This window comes from Vicia villosa, linkage group LG1 (assembly GCF_029867415.1).
Source record: "Vicia villosa cultivar HV-30 ecotype Madison, WI linkage group LG1, Vvil1.0, whole genome shotgun sequence".
NCBI lineage: Eukaryota > Viridiplantae > Streptophyta > Magnoliopsida > Fabales > Fabaceae > Vicia > Vicia villosa.
Genome location: NC_081180.1, coordinates 1,313,336 through 1,337,214, shown reverse-complemented (window position 1 = coordinate 1,337,214; position 23,879 = coordinate 1,313,336). Strand labels below are relative to the sequence as shown.

General features: G+C 33.9%; 2 protein-coding genes across 2 annotated transcripts; one reads left to right on the top strand and one right to left on the bottom strand.

The window, feature by feature from the left end:
• Positions 1-6,065: 6,065 nt before the first annotated feature.
• Positions 6,066-7,337, bottom strand: LOC131645230 (uncharacterized). The gene has a single exon (XM_058915906.1). The coding sequence runs from the start codon at positions 7,335-7,337 to the stop codon at positions 6,066-6,068; it is 1,272 nt and encodes a 423-aa protein (XP_058771889.1).
• Positions 7,338-15,221: 7,884 nt separating this feature from the next.
• On the top strand, positions 15,222-22,530 carry LOC131626160 (26S proteasome non-ATPase regulatory subunit 2 homolog A-like). Its single transcript, XM_058896996.1, has 25 exons — positions 15,222-15,387; positions 15,504-15,604; positions 15,684-15,804; positions 15,879-15,938; positions 16,219-16,286; positions 16,389-16,431; positions 16,520-16,585; positions 16,694-16,732; positions 16,824-16,906; positions 17,558-17,672; positions 17,849-17,923; positions 18,146-18,304; positions 19,333-19,440; positions 19,541-19,642; positions 19,729-19,869; positions 19,954-20,061; positions 20,178-20,399; positions 20,712-20,825; positions 20,910-21,128; positions 21,298-21,357; positions 21,442-21,555; positions 21,629-21,714; positions 21,866-21,974; positions 22,048-22,223; positions 22,294-22,530. The coding sequence occupies exons 1-25, from the start codon at positions 15,289-15,291 to the stop codon at positions 22,373-22,375; spliced, it is 2,670 nt and encodes an 889-aa protein (XP_058752979.1). The 5' UTR covers positions 15,222-15,288; the 3' UTR covers positions 22,376-22,530.
• Positions 22,531-23,879: the final 1,349 nt, after the last annotated feature.

The window sequence follows — 23,879 nt, the reverse complement described above, 5'->3', positions numbered from 1 at the left end:
ATATTTAATTTTGTTTGACAATATAACTCAAATATTTAATTGCTACTATATAATTTGATAGGTACTATAAATGCTTGATGTAAAATTAATGTGTGACTCACGCCTTGATTCATACTCCACATTATTTGACTAATTAATGAAATACTTTTCTAATTTGTGTCCTTGTTTGTATTCACCTATATATATATATATATATATATATATATATATATATATATATATATATATATATATATATATATATATATATATATATATATATATATATATATATATATATATAAAAGTTAAGGTGCGTTTTGGACCATCATCCTAGGACACCACATAAGAGCATGGCCTATCTTCCGTTGTGGCTGTTGATATACATCTAAACAATCGTATGCAGACTACGTCAGACAAATGTGGGACAATTTTATTCATCTTCTTTATATAAGAGTACTGAGTCTTTATTTAAGAGTAATTCTCAGTCACACCTAAATACACTTTTAGTCATACAATGCAAGACTGTCGTTACTAGTAGTGATAGATGTGGTAACAAGAAGAAGATAAAGGGAAAATAAAAGAAGAAGAAAAAGATAGAGGAAAATTAAAAGATGAAAAAATGTGCCAGGTAATAATTTACCTTACCCTCATAAGCCAATAAAAAAAAAGGCAATATACGAGCTTACTTGAGATCTTTAAAAAACTATAAATAAACATCCCATTTTTAGAAGCCTAGAACAGATGCCTACATATATAAAATTCATGAAAGAGATATCCAACAAAAAGTTAAAATACAACGATGAAGATACAATTTAGTTGGAAGCTAGTTGTAGTGTTATGATTCAATGTACACTGCCCCCAAAAAAGAAGCTGACCCAAGAAGAGTAACATTATCTGTCAAGATAGAAAATGTTAGTGTGAGAAAATCACTTATTGACTTGGGATATAGCATCAATCTTAAGCCCTTATTAATTGTCAAAAAAATTGGTGACCTTGAACTGAGAAAGACAAAAATGACTTTGCAGATCGCATGCAAGCTCGTAAAACACCCCTCAGGTTTTGTGGAAGATGCACTGTTAAAAATATAAAAGTTCTTATTCCCAGTTGATTTGGTAACCATGGATATTGAAGAAAATGATGAAGTCTATCTAATCTCGGGAAGACCATTCATGAAAACAACACGAATGATGATTGTCGTCAATGGGCAAATGAAGGTCAAAGTGCAAGACAAATAGCTAAGTTTTAATCATTTTGATTCAATGAAACATTCTACAGATAAAGGAATTTGCTTTCAAATAGATGCCATAGAGGAAGCCATAAGAGAGATTGAAAAACAACCTCATAGCCCTTGTTCTTTCAAAGAAGCATTAACAAACACTTACTAAATGCTAGGTGAAAAAGAAGAACAATAGGTTAAAGATAAGTTGAAAGCGCTGGATACTCTAAGTGAAATTCCTCCCAATGAATCCCAAATTTACAAGTTAGGATAAACATTCAAGCCATATGGTAATAAACCAGGAGTAAACATTACCATCATATTAAATAATTAGCCACCCACTTTCCCTTGAATAAGAAATAAATTAGTTCAAATTCTCAAAAGAAATAAATTAACTGATTTAAAGGGAATTAGTCCATCACATTGTATGCATAAAATCATGTTGAAAGAAAACTTCAAACCTATATTTCAATCTCAAAGACGTCTGAACCCCAATATGAAATAAGTGGTTAGGAAAGAAGTAGTCAAGCTAATTGAAGCAGGAATAATATATCCAATTTCAAATAGCACATGAGTAAGTCATCAGGTGGAGAATATGTAGACTACAAAAGGCTTAATCAAGCCACTCGAAAAGATAAATTTCCATGACCTTTTATAGACCAAATGTTGGAAACATTAGTTGAGCAAGCTTTATATTGTTTCCTAGATGGATACTTTGGTCAAATTATGAATCCTAAAATATCTCACATCTTTGCTGGTTCGGTTATTGAGGCTAGGCTCCCCCACATTATTAATCAGTTGGGGTTTAAGATTCAGCGTCTTCTATTTCCTTATTTAGGGATTCCTATCTTTAAGGGTAAACCTAAATCTAGGCACCTTAGACTTATCCTTGATAAAGTTAAGTCTATGTTGGCCAAGTGGAAGGATTCTCTTCATAAATTCATTGATAGAATTCAAATGGTTAAATCCTCAATTGTTTTAATGCTTGTTCACAAACTTCATTATCTATGTTTGGCCTTAGTATTTGATTAAATATTTAGAAAGAAACATTAAGAATTTCATTTGGTCTGAAGATATCAGTAAGACTGAGCTTGTTATTGTGGCTTGAGCTAAGGTGTGCAAACCTCTTGAGCAGAGCAGTTTAGGTCTTAGGTTCCTTTAATCCCTCAATGGAGCTTTCAACATGAAATTATGTCGAGATCTTTTGAATTCTTCTGACAATAGGCTATCTTGTTAAAGGCCACAATGATTAGATATGGAATCCCTATAAAATACCATATTGCTTCTTCTATTTGGAGTAGTATTAAAATTTAGATTGACTGTGTTACTTTTAATACTAGAATTGTTTTGGGGAATGGTTGCAACACTAATTTTTTGTTGGATTCTAGGTTTGGCCCCCTTGTGAATCTCATTCAAGATCAGGATGTTATTAATACTAACACTATAGTTTCTGATTTCTTACATAACGGTTCGTGGAATTTTCCTTTTCATATAACCAACATGATTTCTAATTTGTTTTTGATTGCTGATCAGGTTACTATTCCTCTGGATAACACTGCAGATAGCAAAGTTTGGATTTATTTTGGCTCTGGTGATTTGACTCTGAAAAATGCTTACATCATCAAGGATGATATAACTTCTCCTCTTTTGTGGCCAAAGCAGATTTGAAATATTTATATTCCCTTTCAAAGGCATTATATGGAGGCTTTTTCTTAATCATTTTCCAATTGACGATAATACTTTGTTGCGTGGCTGCCAAATCCCTTTGATGTGCAGCCTTTGTAATTCTCATTAGGAATCAATGGAGCATCTCTTTTTTTCTGTCCTTTTGCTTTGCATTTATGGCACTAGTTTTTCACTATGATGAAAATTCCTCTTATATCTAACATCTTAAGTATTCTGGATATATGCGACAAGAATTGGAGTCCTCAAGCCAAAGTCATTATTCACATTATCAATGGCATTTGGATGGCCCATAATCATGTCAGATTCATCAATGACGTTAGGCATTGGAAGAAAACACTCAATAAAACTCTTATTGAGGTTTTCATCATAAGAAACATTACTACGAAGATAACTAGCTCCTCAATTTATGAGTTCACTATCAACAAGGCCTTCAATGTCAAGTTACATGCGTCGAAGGCTCCGAAAATCTTTAAAGTTATTTGGAAGCACCCTGAGGAGCGTTGGTTGAACTGCAATACAGATGACTCTTTCTCCATTATTTCAGCTTCATGTGGCGGTTTGTTCAAAAACTCTTTGGGTGATTTTGTTTTCGACTTTGCAGAAAATCTTGATTGTACTTAGGATAAGGGAATCAATGTGCGGATTTGTTAGCATCTTTGACTATCAATTCTACTTTGCCTTTGCTTTAGGATAAGCCTCTGGAGACCCTGATTCCTTTAGTTGTTCATAACAAATTGAGGTTTCCTCATTATAGTTTTGTTAATCTCTAAGAGGGTTTTAATCTAATCCGCTTATTTTGTTTCCTTTTCCTTCTTTGAATATATGGTTCTTTTTATATATAAAAAAACAACAATAATATACAATATCTTTAATTAAAACAAAATACTTTATTTTCAAATAATTATTTAATATCAAAATTCTTTTAAAAACTCAAAATACAAGAACTTTGATGGTTCTGAAAAAACTTAAAGTGCTCTTGCTGACTCTACAAGCTGCCATGTCGCCTATTTAACTTTTCAAACCATCTTTTAAAATCTATACATCTCATCTTTTTGTTGCCATCTCCAACCATGTTATGTATATGACTTTATCAATTTTACACTCTTCTTTCTCTCTCTCTCTTCTACTTTCTCTTCTTCTCACTTCTCTCTGAAACCTATCTTCTATGACTTTTTTCTTTTGAATTACTTACTACATCATCTTCTTTATAAGTTCATTCATCATCTGTGAAGAATTTTTTTTACAAACCTTTGTTTATTTTTCTTTTTTACAAAATAACGTCTGATTACACCCTTCTCTCTCTCTCTCTCTCTCTCTCTCTCTCTCTCTCTCTCTCTCTCTCTCTCTCTCTTTCTCTCTCTCTCTCTCTCTCTCTCTCTCTCTCTCTCTCTCCCCTCTCTCTCTTCTTCTCACTTCTCTCTGAAACCTATCTTCTGTGACTTTTTTCTTTTGGATTACTTACTACATCATCTTCTTTATAAGTTCATTCATCATCAGTGAAGAGTTTTTTTTTTACAAACCTTTGTTTATTTTTCTATTTTACAAAATAACGTCTAACATCATAAGCCTTCTTCTTCATGTTTTTTTTTTATATTTGAAGTTCGTGATTTATGCTTAATTATCCTAATATGTAACTTTCAACCAATTTTTTCGATCCGTACTTTTCTCTATCATTTTTTTATCCGTATTCCAGATTTGTAATTTTCTCTATAATTTTTTTATATGTATTTCAGATTTGTAATTTTCTCTATAAATTTATAAACGTGTTTTGAATTTCTATTTTTATTTCTAATCAACACTTTTATCTATTATTTTTTTATATTAAATAATTTGAGATTTAGGGTTCATTTTTTAAAAAAAATTGAGTGAGCAAATTTGGGTATTTGAATCTGAATACGTGATTATGTTTAGTAGGCTCATGAAGATGGATGATAAGATGAGAAAATGGATGATGATGAATATTTTCAGCGTCAAAGAAAGTGACGATGATAATGGAATGGTTTAGATTGAGAGAGAGGAAGACTGAATCTCTATTTCAATATTATATTATATTTTATTTTATTTTATTTTGGTACAAATATAATTTAAGTTTGCTTTTCTCTTTTTTTGTTTTCCCAGTTTTTCAAGTTTGATATCTGATTTTCTAACTTTATTCGTTGTCAACAACAACAAAGGTTTTGTTTATTAACCTTTCCATGTTTGTGTTTAAAGTTGTTGCATTTTTATTCATTTTTTCTCATACAATCTAAAAAGGAAAACTTTTAGATCTTTCATTCATCAACAAACAAAAATTACAGATTACTTCTACCATTTTTTTTCTTCATCCATTCAGTAACTTTACATGTTTTTTTCAAGGTTATTAAAGTCTGAGTTACAATTTTTTTTATTGATTTCTTCCTATCTATATGTCGATTATTATTCGGTGTTATGTTGGTTTGATGAAGTTTGAGTTATAATTTATTTTTATGTATCCACCTATTTCAGATATGTTGAACCTTCAAGTCCGATACCAATCTCCGTCATCTCCAATTTTATGGTAACAACTAGAACCCTAAAAATATGGTCTATTTTATTTTGATTTTTTTTCTTTTTTATTCAAGGTCTGATTTTATCCATCCGTTTCTTTTGTATTATAATGTTTTGACCGGGACTTTTTGTTTGATAATGTTAACAATATTCAATGTTTTTTATCTTTAAAATCACTCAATTTGCTTTTGGTATAATCACATAAATGCTTTATGTTTTCCATTCATTGTTATGTTTCTCATGTTTTGCACTGTTTGAATTATCTCTGAAACTCGGACCTGGATCCTCTCCAGCAATTTCTCTCCTTTTTATGTTCTGCCAAAATCTCCACCATTCATTTATTTGAAGATAAATGTTAATTTTTATTATTTCATTTCAAAATTATTTAGTCCATTGGATCAAGGGCAACATGGATGGCTGAATGGATTTCGCAGGAGAGGATCCATTTCGGTGAAAATATAATACCTGTCCATTCATAAATTGCAGTAATTAATGAACGATTGCAGCTACCAGAGGACATCATTACTCCTGCAATGCATGTCAATTTATAATTTTTTTTTAAAGAAAAATGATTATTATTATAATCAAACACATTTACAAACCAAGCGACCCATAGGGTCCAGCTGAAAATATTCACAAAGACCAAATCCACACCTTACTCTACTATCATTTGAGCTATCCTTTTCATATACTTGGGGTATATCCATATTTTATTAACAATTAGCTCAATAATCTTTTGAGCTGTATTACTATCCTTATACTGTTGTTGAAACACATGACCATTCCGTTTCTTCCAAATTTCACACACTGTCTCCGCAATGGCGACTTTAACGATGTTGCTTCTCCAATTCCTGCTTTTGCACACTTTGGTCAGCCAAACAAGCTCCTGATCCCACCTCTGTGCCTTGTGCTTCATGTTGAGCCAGCTGAGCACCTTCTCCCAAATCTCCTTAGTTTCCCTGCATTCAAATAACAGATGTTGTATAGTTTCAGGACAGTCACAGAACACACATTTGAGGTCAGTTTGCACACCAAACTTCTCAAGTCTTGTTTTGGTTGCTAGTCGTTTATGGCATGCCAGCCACATAGTGAAAATAGCCCTAGGCCTTGCATAGTTTTTTATCATCAAACCTCGCCACTCAACCTTAGGATGTTTTTCCAGAAAATCTAAATACAGTTTTTTCATTTTGAATCCTCCTTGCTCATTCAATTTCTTCCACTGCTCAAGCTGAGCCACCTCAGTTCTCATCTTGAAAATGCTTCTTAGTATCCAGGATCCATTATCTTTGATGTCCACCTGCATCACATCCTCACTTTTTATATAATATTTGTGAATCCACTGCACCCACAGTGAGTCCTCTTTGCTAGCCAGCTTCCACAGTAGCTTCGTGAGACAAGTTTTGTTCCAAGCTTCAAGGTTAATCACATCCAACCCTCCATTGCTTTTTGGTCCACACACTCTGTCCCAGGCAATTGGAGATTTCCTCGTGATTTCTCCCTTTCCTGTCCACAGGAATGACCTACACATGGCTTCCAATTTCTTTGTCACCATTTTTGGTATAGGCAAGCAGCTCATCCAATAACTAGCAAAACCAAACACAACACTTTTCAGTAATTGCACTCTCCCAGCAAAACTCAAAAGCTTTGTACTCCAATGCTTCATCCTATCACCAATTCTCTCAGCTATTACCATACAGTGATTGTTTGAAAGTTTTCTGCTTTGTAGGGGAATCCCCAAGTATCTAAATGGCAGCTGCCCTCTACTGAACCCAGTGATTTGCTCAATAGTCTGTTTATCCTCTTCCTTCATTCCCCCACAGTATATTTTGCACTTAGTTGGGTTAACAGTCAGACCCGTGGATCTTGAGAATTCATTGAATTTGTCCATCATCTGTTGGATAGAAACATCATCTCCCCTGGCAAACATTAATAAGTCATTTGCAAAGCTCAGATCCACCAGATGCATTTTATCACACTTTGTATGGTATCTGAATCCTGCCTGGCTTTTCAAATCCTCCACCTTCCTGTGCAAATTCCATGATAACCACAAAAAGCATAGGAGATATAGGATCTCCCTGCCTCAGCCCTCTAGCAGCTTTGATGCTCTTAGTTATCCTCCCATTTATGTTGAATTGGTATGTCACAGTGGTTACTGCTTGCATCACCCATTTGACAAATCTTCTAGGGAAACCTGTTTCAATCATTATAGTTTGCATTGCTAACCAATCCACAGAGTCATATGCTTTTCTTATGTCCATTTGCACCATACATCTTGGACTGCCTCCCTTTCTACTGTATCCTCTAATCAGTTCATATGCCATAAGTACATGATCCTGGATTTTTTGGCCAGGCACAAAGGCTGCTTGACTCTTACTGATAATGCTTCTTAGAACTCCACTCATCCTGTTTGCCATGATCTTAGATATCAACTTATACACTGTGGTACAACAAGATATAGGTCTGAATTCCTTAATGTTGTTTGCCTTGTCATGCTTGGGTATAAGAGTGACAAGGGTCTTGTTAAATTAGCTATCCATTCTACCTTCTTCAAAGAATAGCCTCACAGCCTCTATTATATCATTCTTTATAACCTGCCAAGACTTCTTGAAAAAACTGGCTCCATATCCATCTATCCCTGGTGCTTTAAGATCACCAATGCTCTTTAGAGCTTTTTCAATCTCACTGACCTGGACAGGACTACTAAGCATGGCTCTTTGCTCCCTATTTAACTGTTTACCTCTCCTCATAGCACCAGTATCTACACCCTCCAAGTTGGTAGCAGCAGTTCCCATGAGACTGGTATAGAACTCTAACACCTCAGTTTCCATAGCCTCTTGGGTTTCACATATCCCTCCATCCTCCTTCACAAGTCTGGTTATCATCTTCTGTTTGTTTTTGCTTCTTATGGAAGAATGAAAGAAAGAGTTGTTTCCATCTCCCATTCTAATCCACTCCACTTTAGCTTTTTGTCTCAACACCTCTTCCTCTAAATCACTAAGCTTTAGGAGATCCTCAGAACATTTTCTTTCCTAATTAATCAACTCCTTATTCATTTTGTCTTGCCTCACCATATTTTGTACCTCATTCAGCTCATCTCTTTTCTTCTCAAGCTGGCTCTTAATGCTTAATAGGGGCCTGTTTAGCTGTTTGATAATTGGCTGAAGTCTCATCAATTTCTTCCAGAGTCTATGCCCTTTATCCCCTCTAACCTGCTATTGCCAGATTCTTGTGACCTCCTCATTATAACCTGCCATGCATGTCACAGCATTTATGAATTTGAATCCTGTTTTTGGTCTTTTCAACATGTCATCTCCTTTTATACAAACCACAACATGGTCAGACACCCCAGGTTCCAACATATGCACAGTCTTATCCAGGTTATTTTGAATCCATTCCATGTTACCAATTACTATATCAATACATGAATAGATAGGGCCCTCAGTATGTTTATTAAACCAGGTGAATCTCTCTCCTTTGCTCTCAATTTAAAACAAACCTTCATTCTCCATCATATCTCTTAGGTCCTTGAATTCCTGATCCTGAACTGCTTTGCCACCCATTCTATCCTGCATGCCCAGAAGATTGTTAAAATCTCCCATTGCAATCCAAGGACCCTGCTGATTCTTGCTTATATTTCCCATATCTTTCCATAACTCTTTCCTTCTATCAAGCTTATTAAAAGCATAAATTGCAGTAATCCAATGCACAAAACCTCCATCAATATTGTACACACCACAATGCATCATCTGATTAGTCATGGATTCCAATTGAACTTTTATTCTGCTCTCATCCCACATAACCCAAATCCTACCATTCTCATGCTTACTATAATTGTCTATAATTTTCCATCTAGTCCCCATGCTTTTCCTGCACCTTTCACCTTTATCTTATTTAACCCTTGTTTCAAGTAAGATTGCAATACTATGCTGCAGCTTCAAGAGACGGGAGTTAATCTCTTTTTGCTTAGCTGTTTTATTTAACCCCCTAACATTCCATGACAATATCATAAGTCCCTTATGGGGTGCACCTTAGGGTCATCCCACTCTCCCAAAGTGCTAAATCCATTATTGCTAAAAATTTGCCTTATTCTATCGACTTGTTTAGGATTCGTACCTTTATCTCTGAGACCTTTTAGTACTTCAATCCATTCTCCTTCATCATCTGGTTTGTCTACTATCCCACCTTGCCTTTGTGGATTTTGCTCAGTTGCAGCTTCTTTGCTCTGCTCAGTTGTAACTGCTTTGCTTGCACTGGTACTCATATGCATAGGCTGCTCAATGCTTTGCTGGCCTGTTTCTGGCTTCTCATACTCTTTCTTTTGCTGCCATACTTTCACATGGGGTTTTCTTTCCCTTTCACACACATGTCCCACCTTTTAACATCGTTCACAAAACTGAGGCCTCCATTCATATTCCACTTTTTTTTTCCTTTTCTTCCCATCATAGTTTACAATTATTTCTTCACACAGCTTTTGAGTTACATCAACTTCCACTAGGATTCTTGCATATGTTACTCTTAGCTTAGCTGCTGTGCATTCATCCGTGAACATAGGGGTTCCTATGATGCTGCCAATCTTTCTCAGACTCCTCTCTCCCCACATGTGTAGAGGAAGCTGGGGGAGCTTCACCCAAATTGGAACCGTTCGTAACATGTCCCTCTCCATAGAGAAATCCGGTCTCCAATCCATGAGCACCATAGGCATATTCCTGATCGTATATGGACCCTTCATCATTACCTCTTCTCTGTCTGCTTCCGTCTTGAACTTCAGGATGAAGTAACCTTCATCATTATAGAACATTTCAGGTAGCTTCACAAAATTCCATTCCTTCTCCATGTAGTTCTTTATTGCGTTCATGCTCAGATTTCCCCCCAATTGCATACATGATGAGTGTTGTGTCCCAAAATCGGATTTCAGTCGCAACATCTTCTTCTTCGATAATCGCCTCCGCCACTCCCTCAACTATCTTGGGTGCTGCATATGTGATTGCTTTCCCATTTGCCGTTTTCCGGTTCCCCTGTATCTCATCCACCCACAATTTGTGCTCCTGACTCACCGGCTCAGCCTTCTTTGCGCCATTTTTAGGGTTTAGGTTAAGCCCTAAAATCTCCTCTTCACTCTCCCAATTCTCTGCCACTCCCGCATTGTCCTTCTTCGCATCACTCGATTCGCCCTCTATCACACAAGCCACATCCTTTTCCGCCTCATTTTCGCCATGATTCACTGTCTCTGGTGACCGAGAGACCTTTTTCGGTCGTCCCCGTTTCCTCGACGTCGTCATGGGAAAAACCTCATGTCAATTTATAAATTGCAGTAACCAATGAACATTGCAGCTACCAAAGGACATTATTACTCTTACAATATTTTATCTTTTAGTACTTAAATAATTTTTTTAATTTTATATGCATTATGTATTAAATTGTATAACTAATAATTGTAAATGTTCTTTTTATTACATTCAAAGAATTATATGGAAACTATAAAAAAAATATAATTTTTATTGCATATTTATAATTAATATTTATATATAGCAAATAAGAAAATTATTTAATAATTAATAATTTTTTTTAATTATCATAAAAATTGTAATCATGCCAAACCAAAAAAAAAAAAGTTAATTATGTCATAATTAAGAACATGAGCATATTTTAAACGGTAATTAAGCTATATTTATGAGAAGAGTAAAGAAAATTAATCATTTTTAATGCATATTTATAAATGAATCATATTCAAAGCATTTACAATATTGAAATTAATCATTTTAAATGCATATTTATGAATGAATCATATATTCAAAGCATTTACAATATTGAAATGACAATTTTTTTATGATCAATATTTAAAATAGTTTTCTAAATTTATATTAATATATAGCAAATAAGAAAATTATTAAATAATTATTAAATATGTTTTTAATGATTATATAAATGGTAAATATGCAAAACCAATAAAAAATATTAAATATGCCATAATTTCTAATTAGGAAAATGGAGATATTTTAAATGGTAATTAAGCTATATTTGTGAGAAGAATAAATAAATTAATCATTTTAAATGCATATTTATAAATGAATGATATTCAAAGCATTTTTCAATTTTTTATAATATAACAACTTAAAAAAACCTCCTAAAAATATACCTTGAATAATTGTATTTTATAACTTCTTTCATCATTCACTTAAAAAAATTAAACATAAAAAATATATTTTCACTATTAATAAACTAAAAAATAGTTTTATACCTCCTAATAAATTAAAAAAAAAAAACAATATGTGTCATTGATCAAAGTACATAAAGAAAATTTTGACATTGACACTAGGAATGACAATTTGACTCATACTTTATGGATACTCACAAATCATAATAAGTAGGATAAAAATCCGCAAAATAGGTACATGGAAAAAACCTCATGTCAATTTATAAATCCGCAAATTGTGCCCATTTCCAACCCTAATTAACACATACATAAAATTATGATTTCAATTGTTTAACATATATTCACAAAAAAAATAATCATCAAATTAATTATATAATTATTACTCTAAATTTTTAGTTTATATCTCAATATTTATTTAATATTCTTTAATAATCTTTAAATATGTTTTAAATAATATAGCCTATAATTTTATATATATATATATATATATATATATATATATATATAATTTAAATATCCAAATACGAAGATTCTGCAATAGGTGGTATAAGGCGAGGGTGTGATATACTCTGAAACCACTCCAAGTAACCATCCTCGCACTGTGAAAGATGTTGTACCAAAAATGCGTTAGCTCTAATCTCACGAGCAGAGCTGATGATGTGGCTCTGAAACCATTTGTCAATCCCACCAGCTAGAGCCTCAGGTAGTGTACGAGGGATGCCCTGGACAAAACCAAACTGTCGCAAACAACTTTTAAAAAAGTGTCTAGTCACACGGTTCTCCCACCTCATATGCCCTAAATACCTGCATCGTCAAATGGGCGATGGGGACAGTGCACCGGGTATGGTGTCCAGACGACATCATCTACTATCAACGCTTCAAGCATCCCCGTGTACTCCATTACACCACCACGAACCACCTGCTTGCCCTTCCATCTCCTCGCCAGTGGAGCACTCGCTAGGAGACATTGTAGTCTCCTATCACAAATGCGGGGGAAACGCTCGTATATCCAACACTGAAGAAATAAAAAATGATTAATATGACATCCAACAAATAGGCTCAAGTAACAAAGTAAAAAAAATTAGTATACTTGTAATAGGCTCAAGTAACCAGCTAGTTGTCTGGTCTCAGGCAGGGGGCAACTACAAGTGTCGTGTATACCATAGTCAACACCGCCACTCCCTAGGCCCAATTTGGAGATTCTAGGCTACTGAACAACCAAAGGTAACGAACATCTATACAAACACCAGACTTGTCTGCAAAGAGAGTACATGCCATTAGATGTAGTATGAACGCTATAACGGCAACCTGATACCTCTCTGCCGCCACAAGCTCATCGTACCTCTTCCTCAGCCAAGACATCTGAAGGTGCAAGCCTCTGTTAAAAACAAACTCCTTAAGCACCACAACCTCGTCAATATCCAGATCCTCTACAACCTGTACCAACGCCGTCCCTGGGTTAATATGAGGACTAGTGAAGAGTGTACCAACGATGGGAATATGAAACAACGATGAGACATCATCTAATATGATAGTCATCTCCCCAAATGGAAGATGAAAAGATGATGTCTTAAGGTGCCACTGCTTAACAAAATATGACAGGAAGGAGGTGTCGGGCATGGTAAGTGAGCACTCAGCAAACTCCAGCGGGTTAAAGTCGATAACAATACGCCTGACCTGCTTAGGCATCTCCCTCTCTTGGAAGTTCTTCAACTTTGAGCCATGGGATGCGACCTTTAGCGTCAGACGCTCCTATAAACAACAAAATTAAAAAAATAATCAATAAACTTTCATATAGTCAATCGAGCCATATTAATAATTTGCAATAAAAAAATAACATATATACCTCGTCCTGCCATATACGGAATGTGACATGGTCAACATATCTTGTGAGCACGGACGTGTAAACTGATGGCTCTGTAGACGTATGTGTCGTGGCATCTGTATCAGCAGGAGACACCTTATCAACCGCCGCATGAGCCTCCTCAATAACCATCTGTACAATGGGTATCTGCTCCTCCATACTAAATACCTCCTCCACCAAAGTGGGCACCACCATAACTACCTCCTCCATAGCTGGTACCTCTGCAGCTGGCTCCTCTACAGCAAGTACACACACAACTGGCTCATCCACAGGTACCTGCTTAGCCACAAACACGAGTACAAATGCCTCCTCTGTATTAGCAACTCTAGTAGTCTGACGTCGATGTGCGCGGGCGGAACTGCGCCTGCTCAGCCAACTGTTTTCGGTGAGAATCGGTCAAAGGAAGTCTTCCAGCCCATTGTCGGGAAGCCTCAGCCTCAGGCTCATCGCTCCGGGCCTGAGCACCCGCTCTATCAACAAGCCTGCCCGCAACAGAATCGTCTCTATCCCTGGTCCTCACTAAAACAAACAAATAAGGCAAAAAAAAATTGTTAAAAAATGAATTATCATAAATTCTGAAATTTTCAGTATTTTTCAAAAAAATATGATCTACCGAAAATTCTAAAATTTTAGTTTTCTTAAAAAAAAAAAACTGAACTACCGAAAATTTCAAAGTTTCTGGTACAAAAATCTCTAAAAAGTACCAGAAATTTTGAATTTTCCGATAAAAAATACCAGAAGTTTTTGAAATTTCTGTGAATTTCTACCCAAAATTTTGCAAAATACTAAAAACTTACTGTTTTCCGAAATTTCCGGTATCGCCTTTGGAATTTAAAATTTTCAATAATTACCTAGAAATTTAGTGAATCGGAGAATTTTTTTAGTTTAAGTATTTTAGTTTTTCCATATGTTTTGGGAGTTGTCAGGTAAAACTTTGAGAGTGACTGATTAATTTCTCGTAAACCTTTTTTTTGTCGATAGCAAAGTTATGTCAATAAAGTTTTTACTATAATTTATCAAGCAGGTACAATGTAATTAAAATTAAATTAAAAAAATGAAATCTACCAATTGACTTCATGATTATTATAGTTTGAATACAACCATAGGTTAAGGGTCCGTTTATTTTGTTTTTATTTTAAATGATTTTTATAGTGTGACATAATTTTGTGATTTTTTTTTACAAATAAACTTTTTATAAAAACTTTAAATAAAAATTTTGTTTGAATAATTATTCTTAAAATGTGATTTTAGGTGTTTCATTTATTTATGGAAAAAAATTTGGATATCAAAATTTCAAAAAATTACTTAATTTTGAAGCTATTTCAAATAGATTTTCATAAAAATTATTTTCGAAATACCATTTTTTAAAAAAATTACGATTTTGACTACGTTTTGATCTTCAATAATGTTTGTTTATGTTATAGGATGTCAAAAGTAATGTTTTAATTTAAAAAAAACGAATATAAAAAAACTTATAAATATTTTAAAAAACGGATTTGTAAAATCTATTTTCAAAAATATAAAAAAAATCTATTTTCTTAAAGTTGAAATAAACTGACCCTAAATCAGCGCATATGTTGAAAGCAAATTTTTTTTTTTTTTTGAGAAATGTTGAAAGCAATTTTATGACTTGGTAAGCAAATTTAAAAAGGATTTAATTGGAATTTTCATGATAAAGAAAACCGAATTGCGAGGGATTTTTTTATTTTTTAAATAGTTCTCTTTTTCGTGTTGAAGAAGAAGAAAAGCGCGCGCTTCAACCGTTTCTTTATTCTTCCATACCAAAGAAAGAAAGTCTTTTCATTCTTGAATCATTTTCTCGTCATCTCTCTCTAGGGTTTCCTATTTCTTTCTTCTCCGATGGAACCTGATCCCAATAGCTCCGGCACCGGCGCCAATGCTAGTGGCACCGCCAAAAGCAACACCATAACGAAGAAGAAAGTCAAAAACGAAGATATGGTACGTCGAAACACATGCATTTCGTATTGTAGTTTGTTCTTTTACTCATTGAACGGTTCAATTTCTGTTATATGCATGGAAAATTAATCGGTTGCTTTTTGAGTCAACATATGCAGTCAGATGAGGATTTGGCTTTGAAGCAGCAATTAGAGTTGTATGTTGAGAGGATTCAGGATTCTGACCCTGAGTTGCAGAAGGTTGCTCTTCAAAGCATGAGGTAAACCTGATTTTATTCTTGATCCGAGTTGGAATTTGATCTGAAACTGAAATGTATGGTTCATTGGTTTGTAATGTAGGCTAGAAATTATAACTTCAACCAGCTCCATGACTTCAGTTCCCATGCCGATAAAATTTCTCCGCCCTCATTATGCCACTCTTAAGGCTTTTTATGAAACAATGGCTGAATCAGTTTCGAAGGTATTGTCGCCACTGTGATTGGTGTTTTTCTTTCATTGTGTGTGGTATTTTATTGTGTTTTTGTTTCATTGCAGAAGTACTTAGCTGACATTTTGTCAGTTTTGGCTCTCACCATGTCTGCTGAAGGAGAACGAGTGAGTTTGCTGTTTTAGGGGATTTTCTTGATTAAAACTTGGTGATGCACCTTCATTCAAAGCCCATTTCTGATCTTCCATATACTTACTTTTCTCATCACATTCACATTATCACTTATTACATATTTTCTCATCTCATTCACATTATTACTCTCTTCACAACACCTACCATACTCCACCCAGTTGAGTGAGATGATTTTTATTTTCCTTTAAATTCTTTCCAACGTATTTTCAACTGTCGAGTTTTTGGTAAATTGATTTTTGCCTACGGCTTTCTCAGGAAAGCCTGAAATACAGATTATTTGGTACAGAGGGTGATATAGGCTCATGGGGCCATGAGTACGTTCGGTGAGTGCACAACCGGGGTAGTTAGAATTTTGGTAATTGGAACATGGCAGAAAAGATGTTAATTATTTCAGCCATCTTATTTATGTTTTATCTCATTGTCAGAAATTTGGCCGGGGAAATTGCACAGGAGTACGTGCAAAGACAGGTTGGCCTTCTGGCTAATTTAAACATTTTTTTCTTCTTTTCCTTACTGATCAGTTTGACGATTGAATTTTTTTGTGGTGCTTCTACAGAGCTACGAGGCCCCAATGGATGAATTAATAGAACTTGTTCGACAAATAGTTGCTTTTCATATGAATGTAGGAAATACAAAACACATTGTTCTCAACTATACAGAAAATGATGAGTTAGATGATGGCTGTTAAGTTTTGATAACTTTTGAGTTGACTAATTTGTAATTGTTGCAGTACAACTCTGAGCCTGAAGCTGTTGACCTTTTAATGGAGGTAACATGTAAGATCCTTTTTTAGTTTGTTACCCAACTACTTCAGATGATGAACTGAATGTTGTTTTCATGTAACTGATGTTCAATATTAGGTTGAGGACCTTGACATGTTGAATGAATATGTAAACAAAACAAATTTTAAGAGGACTTGCCTGTATCTCACCAGTTCAGCTAGGTAAGTGCAAACAGACCTCAATTATGCAGGTTTTAAAAGAAATCAGAGTTCAGAACAATTATAGAGAAAGAGAAAAGAATGGTTATTTTCACTAATAAACATTTTATCTTGTGATTTGAAGATTTTGTATTTGTTTCACAATCCCACATAATTTTTAACATCCAGTTTCTACAGTGTACTTATTATTTATTTCCAAATTGTTGTAAATTGATAGTTTAATAATTTCAAAATTAACTGATGCGGGTTATCCTCTTGGACTTTTCCAAGGTCAAAGTGATAAAATGGTTCGGTTGTTTATGAACAAGAATTTTTGTTGGCCAAGCAAGACCAGAAGTTGGACCTTTTAATACTTTTATGGCTGATGTTTGAGGATGGTAGTGGCAGAGTAGACTGAAATGATAAGTTTGTATTGTCATTGGCATGATTCTGAAGCTTTTAAAATTTTGAAATTTGATTGGATAGAGTTTGTGCGGTAATGGGTTATGAATAGTTTGCACTTTTCTTTAAGAGGAAACTTTTTTAGTTTATAAATCAGGTGTTGCAGTCTTAGGCTTTTAATTTTTGTCTTGTTTGAACTTCGGTAAGTTGACTCCCTCTCTCTTCTCTGACTTACAAGCAGTATCTTATTTTTTATTTATTTTGTATTTATAGATACCTTCCTGAACCGAATGACATGAAAGTTATGGACCTTGCATATTCAATTTATTTGAAGTTTGAAGAATATCCAAATGCTCTTCGAATTGCATTGTTCATGGATAAGCTGCAGGTGTGACACTGGAATTTTATCAGTCTGTCTTTAAAGTATTTCTTTAACTGTGGTATGTGATTCTTTTAAAATCTTGTTTTTTTGTCAATTTACGTGGCCTTAAGAAAATTAATTTCTATATTTTGTTCCGTAAATGCTTGTGGTTTGGAACTGATGAGTTGCAGTATTGTTGATAGTATGCGAGGAAAGTGTTTACTTCTTGCAATGATGTGCATCAAAAGAAGCAATTCTGTTACATTATTGCACGTCATGTAAGTCCTGGATTCTGTGCTAGTGCTCTAAATGTTTCTCTGAGTGATAATAGGTGTATTGTTACTCATCAGTTGTTTAACTGTGGAGTGGAGCTATGTGCTAGTCTCTTTAGCTTTATGTTGGCAAGTGACAAAGCTAGAGGGAATCAAAGGGACTGAGAAGAAGATTTCACTATCAGCTTTATTGAGACTCTCTTTTGATGATTTTTGTGATGTGTGTAGGGAATTGCTTTTATGCTTGAGACAGAAATGGCTGGAAATGAAGTCGACAGAAAAATGTTGCAGGATATCTTATACAATTCTAAGTTAAGTGAAGGATATCTAGCTCTTGCTCGTGATCTTGAAGTCATGGAGGCCAAGTCCCCTAGGGAAATATACAAGGTGTGACAGTGATAATAAATTTAATCCCGCCTCAATGAATCCCGGTAAATGTGTAGTTTTTAGTTTTTACATCTAATGCTCAGAGATTAGAATTGTAAATAATTAAATTATGATCCAATTTGATGAAAGGGCGTGTAAATAAATCATGCTCTTTTTATTTGAGATACAACTATTAGTTTTGCTGCTTGCATATGTTTGCTTTTAATTCTAAGATTTTTTATTAGTAGTTGTATGTGATTGTTGAACAATTGGTTCTGATTTTTTATACATGTGTTGAACTTGGTGCCCATATTTTAAAAGCCAAAAATTAATCTGCAATGCAAGTATGTGTGAAGTTGTTTTCAGAAGCTACTATTTTTAACTGCCCAAACATTGCTTAAGCAGCAATTTTGAGTTTTTATTTTGAAAGACTCGTATAATTATTTTTTTTAAATGCATCTTAAATTATGTCAAATTTTTCTTATTCAGAAAAAGCAGAAACAAACAAATCTTTAATGCCGTGCTACAAATTTGCTTTGTTTCCTATTTTACAAGTGAACTTTTGTTTTTAGTATCCAATTGGAATTATAATTTCTGATGTGCTGGATAACTTAATGTATGTGTTGGTTATAATTGATTTAAAATAGCACTATTTGAATTTTGAAGAAATCAAGTTTTGTTGTTTCGATGTTCATGTTGTTCTTTCCTTGGTGGAACTAGCGTCTTGTTTGGAAAAAATAAATGGAAGAGAAAAAGGAAAGAAACACAAGGAACCCAAAAAGTCTTCATTTGTTTTGTTTTAGTAAACCTTCTCAAACAGGGTGCTTCTTGTAACATTGCTTTATAGTGCCTGCAGTTGTATTACTAATCAGGCAGTTGTATGCAACCTGCTGCAAGAAGTCTGTTTAGGCTGACATTTGAATCTGTGAATGTGTTCATGTTGCAAGTTATCAGGAAATAGTTCTAGCTATGCTATATGCTATTTTCGGTTCAAGGGTCGATTTTTAATTTTTTTGAACCTTATGTTTTAATCTGCTTGATTTCTCCAGCCTCACTTGCTTGATGGACACGCAAATACTAGTGCAGAAGTTGATTTAGCCAGTCAGAATCTTGCTGCTACTTTTGTTACTGCATTTGTAAATGCTGGCTTTCGTCAGGTACAATGAACCATAAATTTCAAGATTGTGTTGTGGGTTGCCAATCTCTTGTATTGCTTCTATAATCTACTTTCCTTCCTTTTCCATTATTGTTGTGCAGGCCAAGTTAATGACTATTACATCAGATGCTCCAGGGAGCTCTTTTGAAGACTGGCTTTTCGTACACGAGGAACACGGGAGGATTAGTGCTGTAGCATGCCTGGTATATATTTTCTCACCGAGTCTTCATTACTAGTTTATGGATCATATGAATTCCATTTGTGATACTTATTATCCATGTGATAGCAGGGTATGATTTCACTCTGGGATGTTGACTCTGGTCAGACACAACTTGACCAGTGCTTTGACAGGAAAGATGTGTATGCCTTTGCTGGTGCATTATTGGGAGTTGGTATTGTCAATTGTAACATAAAAAATGATTGTGACCCGGTTAGTTCTTTTTATACTTTCTTTTGTGTAATATGATATGCATTTTTTAGTTCCTGTATTAGACCGTATTTGATTCCATTTTAGGCTATCACACGCCTAGTAGACTACACAGTTAAAGAAGAACACTCCTTGACCAGGATTGGCGCGATTATGGGATTGGGAATTGCATATGCAGGTTCCAAAAATGAGCAGGTTATCTGGTTATCTACATTTCTTTACAAATCTTGTTTCAGTTATACTGCTTGTTGAGATACATGTGAGTTTTAATTGCAAATTTATAACATTTTGCTTTATTCTTGCTTCTTCAGCTACGACACCTATTGACAAATATTCTCATTGATGATGAAAAGTCAATTTCTGTGACTGCTTTCACTGCAATTTCATTGGGCTTGATTTATGTGGGTTCTTGCAATGAGAAAGTTGCTGAAACACTCATATCTGTACTTATGGCCCGGATTGAAGCAGAGTTGGAACAGCCTCTTACAAGACTTTTACCTCTTGGCCTTGGTCTTCTTTATCTTGGAAAAAAGGTTAATAGATGTTGAGCAGTGTCAGTTGTTTTTTTCTTCCCTCCTCTTGTCTTATCAAATTAGTGTAATGGGCAATGGTTCATCAAAGGTCTCACCACGTTAACGGTCTAGAGAAGGGACAGAGTCTATTGTAGGTAGCTTTATCTTGCATTTGCAAAGGATCCATAATCTATCTTATTTAATTTCTGTAAACATTTGATAGTTAGGAGGGGTTTCGCTATTTAGTTAGGTTTTTTTTATAAGAACTATTAGGTTAGGTTAAAGTCCCTCTGGTGTAGCATTCACTCTTCATATTGTGTTTTGTAACAATAGGAAAGTATGGAGGCAACTGCTAAACTTTCAAAGAATCTTGATGTAAAAATGAGAAAGTATTGGGACACGACACTGCTATCCTGTGCCTATGCTGGAACTGGGAATGTTCTCAAGGTACAATCTTATAGATAATCAGCAGTTTTTTGAGGAGAATTCTAATGCATTGTGCTTATAGTTTCTGGTGCTTCTTTCATGCAGATACAAAAACTTTTGGGTCAATGTTCACAACATCTTGAAGAAGACGAAGTGGACCCAGGTCCTCCTGCAGTGCTCGGAATTGCTATGGTAGCAATGGCTGAAGAAATAGGTCTTGAGATGGCAATTCGATCATTGGAACATCTTCTACAGTACAGAGAGCAGAATATTCGCCAAGCAGTTCCTCTGGCACTTGCTCTACTGTGTATATCAAATCCAAAAGTAAAATGAATTGGCATCACTTTACTTTATCAACTTGGTAGTGCTATTATTTAACTGTGAAACTGCTTATGACCTTGCTCCCATTAGTTGGTCAAAGTAAACATGTGTTATATGCATGGACAGCGTTTCATCTGGTTACTCTTGCTAACCCTTAACTCGATCATCACAGGTCAATGTTATGGATACCTTAAGCAGACTTAGCCATGATACTGATTTAGAAGTAGCAATGGTAAGATGGTATAACCACTTCATTCATTATTGGTCTTTCCCCCGACTCTTATTTTGAAGTATAAAAGCATTTTGTATGCTACAGGCAGCAGTTATCTCCTTAGGTCTAATAGGTGCTGGAACCAACAATGCTCGAATTGCTGGCATTCTTCGCAATCTTTCACAACATTACTGCAACAATACCAACCTTCTATTTTGTGTATGCTTCATCTAGTTGTCTGTATTTTCTAATTTTGGGTATTTGGATAGCCATTGATTTTTAGTCTCTACAGGTGCGGATTGCCCAAGGTCTTGTACATATGGGAAAGGGCTTATTAACGCTTAATCCATATCATTCTGATCGCTTTTTACTATCACCGTAAGTGAATCCTTATTTTCCCATCTCCCTTTGTCTTCGATTGAATGTTGTGTTGGAAGGTTGCCAGCCAACTGAGAAAGTGGTTAGAATGAAATGTACTGCTTTACTGTAATAATTTCTAATGGACGTTATCTTCCTTTCATTTTTACAGGACAGCACTTGCAGGTCTAGTTATCATGTTGTATGCATGCCTCGATGTGAAAACTGCATTGCTTAGAAAATATCACTATGTTCTCTACTTCCTTGTTTTAGCAATGCAGGTTTGTTCAGTGATTCGCTCCTTATCCCTCTCCTACATTTTAAGACAACCTAAACAGTATTTTGTTGCAACAGCCGAGAATGTTGTTGACTGTGGATGAGAACTTGAATCTTCTATCGGTGCCTGTTCGAGTTGGTCAAGCAGTGGGCGTTGAACAGGCTGGTCGTCCCAAGATAATCACTGGTTTTCGGACCCAATCCACCCCTATTCTCCTGGCTGTCGGGGATATGGCAGAGCTAGCTACAGAAAAGTAATACATCAATGCTTTGAAATTTTATAAAAGTCTGTCTTTCTAATACTAACAAATGCTTTTTATGCAGATATATACCTCTATCACCAATTCTTGAAGGTGTGGTAATTTTGAAGAATAATCCGGACTTTGTGGAAGAGTTAAGACCATAAGGATGTTTTTTTTTGTTTTTGTAGAATTGATATTTGAAGTGATGATTAGTTGTAAATTTTTAGGCAAACCGCAAATTGAAAGATTATGTTATCCCCTCTGGCCTGGGCTGGCAATGCAATTCAACTGTCCATATAAGAAATTTGTCCTTTGAAAACATGGTCAACATCATACGATATAGTACTATAGTCAAAATCCTAACTCTAAAAGTTATTAAGCAAATACACCTTGAAACCAAAAAGAAAATCACACTGCAATATGTTTATGAATAATAATGAGTTTAATTATCATGCATCCCTTAAAATTTAGAGTTGTCAAATTAGTCACTCATATGTATGATTTTAAAAATAATTATAATTAGAAAAATGTTAACGAGTGACTAATTTTTATAATGTATGAGTGACTAATTTAACAACCCTATAAATTTTAAGGGATGCACGACAATTCTTTTTTTTTTCAATTCATTAAATACAATTATTTTAAAAAAATATATCTTTTATTTTTTAAATTTTTTAATTATTTTAATTTGTAATATATTATTTAAAAAATAACATACCTTTAAAAAATTTAATTATTTCAATTTGTAGTACATTATTTAAAAAATAACATACCTTTAAAAATATATCTTTAATTCTTTAAAAATTTTAATATTTTAATTTGTAGAACATTATTTAAAAGGTATGTTATTTTTTAAAAAATGTACTACAAATTAAAATAATTAAAATTTTTAAAGAATAAAAGATATAATTTTTTCTAAATACTTGAATTGAAATGTACTTAATGAATTGAAATGTATTTAATGAATTGAAAGTTGAAATAATTTATTTATTTAAAAAAATTAATTTTAAATCTTTAAAGAGTGTCTTTAGAATACTCGTTAGTATGACCTTATAATTAAAGATAAATATTTTTAATAATTATATTTAATTAAGGGTTAAAAATGTTTTTGGTCCCTATAAAATTATTAAATTTTATTTTTGGTTCCTATTAAAAAAATGACAAACTGATATGTATTTTTGAATGATTATTTTACTGACACGTTTATAATGTTATAAAAAGTTCCTCGAAAAAAAAAACTCAATTTGATTTCTAAATCAAGATTTGCATTAATTTTATCATTATCTTTTGAAATTAAAAAAATTTATATTTAATTCTTATTTTAATTTTTTATAATTTAGTAAAGAAACATTTAATAGTATTCTAAACACGTGAGGATCAAATGAGAGTCGTATCCGACTTTGTATTCGTCCCGTAAGTGGGGGAGAGTTGTAACACCTCAATCTAGAATTATGTTGTTTATAATATTTATTTAGGAATATTATATAAATATTGTGTTTATTTGATTATTGATGAAGATGTAAGACTTGAGTTAGAACTTAGAAAATATATTAGAATAATTAAATAGTTGTTTTTTGTTGTTAGTAATTAAAATAATTGAGGAAAATAGAATAAATTAGATGTGTAGAGATTTTAAGGATAATGTGGTCATTTGGAGAGTAAGTGAGG